Source organism: Sinocyclocheilus grahami, unplaced genomic scaffold, assembly GCF_001515645.1.
Source record: "Sinocyclocheilus grahami isolate Dianchi unplaced genomic scaffold, SAMN03320097.WGS_v1.1 scaffold24.1, whole genome shotgun sequence".
Lineage (NCBI taxonomy): Eukaryota > Metazoa > Chordata > Actinopteri > Cypriniformes > Cyprinidae > Sinocyclocheilus > Sinocyclocheilus grahami.
This window is the reverse complement of record NW_015505203.1, coordinates 1,722,855-1,728,701: the sequence shown is the minus strand read 5'-3', so window position 1 is coordinate 1,728,701 and position 5,847 is coordinate 1,722,855. Positions and strand designations below refer to the sequence as shown.

Genomic DNA, 5,847 nt, shown 5'->3' with positions numbered 1-5,847 from the left:
GTTAAGACAGCCTGTGATGCTGTGATGTGATGTGACGCTGTCTCTCTCTCTCTCACTCGCACGCACGCACACACACACACACACACACACACACACACAAACACACATGATGCGCAAAACTCCGCATTTGAACAGTCAATAGCAAATACTTAAGATATGTTAAGATATGGCGTGTTAGAACGAGCCGTTTTAGGGGGGCGTGGCAGAGTCTTAACTTTGCTAAAGAATATCTCTTTGGTTTTGAGACTTCAGTCTTTGCAACTTCAGGGATCTTATCTATGCACAATCAGCTTGTAACACTCCAAAGAGAAAGGAAAACTTGAAATCGCATCATATGACCCCTTTAATGTAGGCTACTTTACTTTTCTGTGTTAAGCATTCGGTTTATATTATTTTGTGCTAGACACTAATCTAACTGAAGATGTCTGCTCATGAACAAACATTTGTGTCTACTTCACAATCTTCAAGTACAGAGACACTTGGAATCATGAAATAGATTTAGAGGTTTAGCCTCAACAACAAGAACATGTAAATGTAATGTGATGAAACTTGTCTGGTTACAGTTTCATTAGAACTAACTGAATCCTGTGAAGACATATCTGCATGTTGGAGTGGTGACAACAGCTGACATATTCTGAATCATCTCTTCTTCTTTGGCCATTTAAGAAGATTCTATGCGTTTCTTTAGAATTGTTTGTGGCGCAGCAAAAAAATCTTTTTGCTTTTTAAATTTGTTTAATTCTAGAACCCAGAAGAATGACAAAAAATGACTAAAAAAATAACAGAAATTATGAACATTATTAATCAGACAAGGAAGATATGGGAAGGTATGGCCATATACAACATAAATATGAGGCTTATGTGGTTTTATTTGTAAACATATTGAAGTGAAAGACAGTTAAAATAGTGACATTTGGGGGGGTGGGGGGGGACATTAGTGACATTATTGTTAAAGCTTCAGACTTTAACAATAGCCTTCCCAAGCCCATCGCCCTTCAGCATCTTTATGAAGGCAGCAGGCATGTTCTCAAAGCCAACTGTGTCCACTTCCTTCGCCTTCAGTTTGCCCTGCAGGAAAACAATTCAATGTGTCTACAAACCAGTTCACTTTCTCATTCACAGGCTGGTGTTGTTATATGCTGTGTAATGGCAATTATCTAATGAAGGGTGTAACGATAGGTGTAACGATTATGTTCCGAATGATTCATTTCTAAAGCAGCTTACCTCTTCCATCCATTTAAGCATTCTCTTGATATATTCTGCATCTTTGTGTTGCCAAGATCTCACCATAAAGCCTTCTATCTTCAGTTGCCGTGTAATTATTTCGTGGTGAGGATAAGTACCTGTGAGACAGAACAGATTCAATAGCTTAATGTTAGATTGCTTAGATTTTCCATAAACTATACTGTCCTAGTGGTTGTAAAGTGTAACAATTTAAAAGCATTTATTTATTTTATTTTCTCTAATATCTTCTAATATTAAAATGTGACTTTTTCCCCTTGAAGGGGCTCAGTAGAAATGAGACCTACACATCTGTGGTGTTGTGTCATTGTAATTGGCTCTTGCACCGCAAACAGCGGTACGACCTCCTGGCTTCATGTTTTTGAGTGCTTCGGTAAAGAAGGGAACTCCCACCTAAAGAACATGAAGTAAAAGATTAGCAGACTGTATTTTAGACAAAAATACACATATAAAGTCAATTACATTCTCAAAGTAGCAGTCGTATCCTTCAGGTGAAGCGTTCTTCAGCGCTTCCTCTAGTGAAGAGACAGTCTTGTAGTTGAAGGCCTGGTCAAAGCCCAGCTCTTTTAGGTATGCGACATTATTGTTAAAGCTTCAGACTTTAACAATAGCCTTCCCAAGCCCATCGCCCTTCAGCATCTTTATGAAGGCAGCAGGCATGTTCTCAAAGCCAACTGTGTCCACTTCCTTCGCCTTCAGTTTGCCCTGCAGGAAAACAATTCAATGTGTCTACAAACCAGTTCACTTTCTCATTCACAGGCTGGTGTTGTTATATGCTGTGTAATGGCAATTATCTAATGAAGGGTGTAACGATAGGTGTAACGATTATGTTCCGAATGATTCATTTCTAAAGCAGCTTACCTCTTCCATCCATTTAAGCATTCTCTTGATATATTCTGCATCTTTGTGTTGCCAAGATCTCACCATAAAGCCTTCTATCTTCAGTTGCCGTGTAATTATTTCGTGGTGAGGATAAGTACCTGTGAGACAGAACAGATTCAATAGCTTAATGTTAGATTGCTTAGATTTTCCATAAACTATACTGTCCTAGTGGTTGTAAAGTGTAACAATTTAAAAGCATTTATTTATTTTATTTTCTCTAATATCTTCTAATATTAAAATGTGACTTTTTCCCCTTGAAGGGGCTCAGTAGAAATGAGACCTACACATCTGTGGTGTTGTGTCATTGTAATTGGCTCTTGCACCGCAAACAGCGGTACGACCTCCTGGCTTCATGTTTTTGAGTGCTTCGGTAAAGAAGGGAACTCCCACCTAAAGAACATGAAGTAAAAGATTAGCAGACTGTATTTTAGACAAAAATACACATATAAAGTCAATTACATTCTCAAAGTAGCAGTCGTATCCTTCAGGTGAAGCGTTCTTCAGCGCTTCCTCTAGTGAAGAGACAGTCTTGTAGTTGAAGGCCTGGTCAAAGCCCAGCTCTTTTAGGTATGCCACCTTGTCATCACCTCCTGCTGAACCCACAACCTTGCAGCCTTTGATCTTGCAGATTTGCCCCACCATCGCACCTACAGCACCTGCTGCTGCGCTCACCAGAATCGTCTCACGGGCTGTATCTTACACACCTCTTACAGACCATACAGAGCAGTTAAACTAGAGGATAAAAGAGACGGGATTTAGAAAACATAACATTAAAAAAAAGAATTGCCACTGCCATCATTTATAGCAGTCGTGAACTCGTGATTACATTACCCAGGCATCCCCAAGGAACCAAGAGCCAGGGACATTGAAATATCACTGGGCCATTCGGATACTATCCGGGCCAAGCCTTTGCTTTGGTTACAGTGTGTGTCCTCCATCCACAATTAGCAACCACGTAACATCCCTCAGGAAATGCTGGGTCCTTGCTCTTCACTACCCTGCCAGACATGAGTTAAGATATTTATTTAGTGATATGAAATGTTTTTGGTTATGAACAGACCTGTTTCCTCACGTAGATGCAACTTAACTTACTAATGCAATTGCATAAACATGTAAATTATTCTGTGTAAACTGTGTTTCTCTGTTGCTCAAGATGTTTTTCCACTCATTTAAGTGGAAGTGTGTTCATCAGTTGATGCAACTTAAACCACATTGATGAGTAGCTGAACCGCTTGAGCAACAGATTCAGTTGCCTAGACATTTTCTGATACCATATTCAAATTATTCAACAATCTATGATTACTTGGATAAGATTTATTTCCCTTTTCACCACTGAGCATGCTTTTTGTTTCTGTAAATGTTCTGCTAAGTAAAATGAATCTACAGCATAAAAGTGTAAATAAAATGTAACAGTATTATACATTACAATATACATAGTAATAATTGTTAGTTTCCTTACTTTGCCAGCTCAGTTCCCCTCTTTTATCCACATTTTACTCAAGAGATCTACAAAAACAACAGGAGGCATTTAAAATATTGGCTAGACACACCACATAGAATTCCATTAAATAGAGAGATGCTCTTCTAATAAGACTGAGACAACTTTACCTCATGGATCAACACTTAAATAGACTGCCTCCACAAGCCCGTCTGAAGCAAAAATTATTACGATAAATCAGTGAGGCATAGCGAAGGTATACAAAAATACAAATATATATATTATCCATACCTCCATCTTGAAGCTCTGGCAGAACTTCTTCTCTCAGTTCAAAGTTACTTTCCTTAGGAAAGCCCTCAAAGTGTTTTTTGAGGATCCACGTCTTTGCCTTAACCATGATTGTATGTCAGAAGCTGCACAGGCAGAGCTCTTCAAACTGGAAGTTGTTCTGAGAGAGAACAGAGCTTGCTTTTATTGTAGTGATGACAATGAACACTTGCATAACAACAACTTTATTGACATAAATGACGTAGCAGATTCATATAACCTCTGTACTGATATTTATGGGTGAGGTACAGTATGTCTCACCTGCACAATGAATATTGTTTACCTTGGACTTTCAATATTTAAAATGTATTATCTGCATTAAATATTAATAACAAAACATTTGTCCTTAACGTTATAAACAATCTTCTAGGAGAGGAGGTTTTGCCCCCGGTACCCTGGCACCACACATTGTGGATGTAATCAGGTCATAAATTGTGCAGGGCTAAGGGTCCTCAATCCCAGGAGCTGTACAGTATGCAGGGTTTATCTGACATCCAGTGCAGATTTATTCTTAATGTTAAATGTTCCAATTTTCAGGATTGTTGTGAATTTCATACAACAGACATTCAAATATTATGAATTTAAGTATTCACACCTGTCTTGTCTGGTTCGATTGAATCGAACTCAAGTTGCTGCGGATCTTTTGGGAGGGTGAGAATACAGCAATCACACCAAACAACTGTACCGAGACCCAGCTGAAGAGGTGGTCTCGGTCCGGTTCCAAACGAACTCTGGTACAGTTGAATGGATGAACCAATGAATGGATGACCTTAAGCACATGAGTGGTTTTGTTTACAATTTCTGGTTCACTTGCAAAAAGGGCAGTGTGAAAGTTAACCACACACACACAAAAAATAAATAAAAAAATACAATCAACATTGTATTTGGTCCGGACAAAAGCAAGTGAACTAGCAGACTTTCCTGGTGTGAATACACACTGTGAGTGGTAAACTTGAACATTGTTAGTCTGTGGATGAAAATGTATTTTATTTTCTTATTTGTTGTTATTTGTAGTAATATCAGATATATTTTGAATGATTTTATTTTCTTCTTTGTTGCTATTTGTAGCAATATCAGAGAAAATTTTAATGATTTTCTTATTTGTTGCTATTTAGAAATAGAGGAATCTTTAATGCACAGTCAGGATGACTTTGAAATGACCTCATAACCATGACATTCAGGCCCGGCTCCAGAACCAAATCACTGAGGGTGCTTCTTAAATTAGTGAGGGTGCTGTAACTATATATATATATATTGGCGTCAGTTACTATAGCGCAAAGAGCACTCCATTCATAGTTCATCGCGATCTCACAAAGATACATTATTATCAATAAAGTTCTCCACATTGCACAATGCATCAACACATTGTTCTAATGAGATGATTCGTGCTGAACACAATACCAGAACAAAAACTTTTTCAGTGAATTCTAACGCCCCTGATTTAAGAAATCAAGATATGACCAAAAGGGTCTGGCTGCAGCCTGGCGCTTGCATTCTCAGACTTGCACTCTCAAACACTTGCACTCTCAGACTTGCATTCTCAGACACTTGCACTCTCAGACTTGCACTCTCAGACGTGTATTCTCAGACTTGCACTCTCAGACACTTGCACTCTCAGACTTGTATTCTCAGACTTGCACTCTCAGACACTTGCACTCTCAGACTTGTATTCTCAGACTTGCACTCTCAGACACTTGCACTCTCAGACTTGTATTCTCAGACTTGCACTCTCAGACACTTGCACTCTCAGACTTGTATTCTCAGACTTGCACTCTCAGACACTTGCACTCTCAGACTTGTATTCTCAGACTTGCACTCTCAGACACTTGCACTCTCAGACTTGTATTCTCAGACTTGCACTCTCAGACACTTGCACTCTCAGACTTGTATTCTCAGACTTGCACTCTCAGACACTTGCACTCTCAGACTTGTATTCTCAGACACTTGCACTCTCAGAC

The 5,847-nt window shown here is 38.9% G+C and overlaps 1 protein-coding gene and 1 pseudogene across 1 annotated transcript; both read right to left on the bottom strand.

The window, feature by feature from the left end:
- Positions 1-866: 866 nt before the first annotated feature.
- On the bottom strand, positions 867-1,812 carry LOC107562370 (prostaglandin reductase 1-like). Its single transcript, XM_016246998.1, has 4 exons — positions 1,705-1,812; positions 1,530-1,635; positions 1,225-1,343; positions 867-1,068 (listed from the first exon to the last, which is right to left on the bottom strand). The coding sequence occupies exons 2-4, from the start codon at positions 1,597-1,599 to the stop codon at positions 958-960; spliced, it is 300 nt and encodes a 99-aa protein (XP_016102484.1). The 5' UTR covers positions 1,600-1,635; positions 1,705-1,812; the 3' UTR covers positions 867-957.
- A 20-nt stretch (positions 1,813-1,832) lies between these two features.
- LOC107562378 (prostaglandin reductase 1-like) lies at positions 1,833-4,625 on the bottom strand (annotated as a pseudogene).
- Between the last annotated feature and the right edge of the window lie 1,222 nt (positions 4,626-5,847).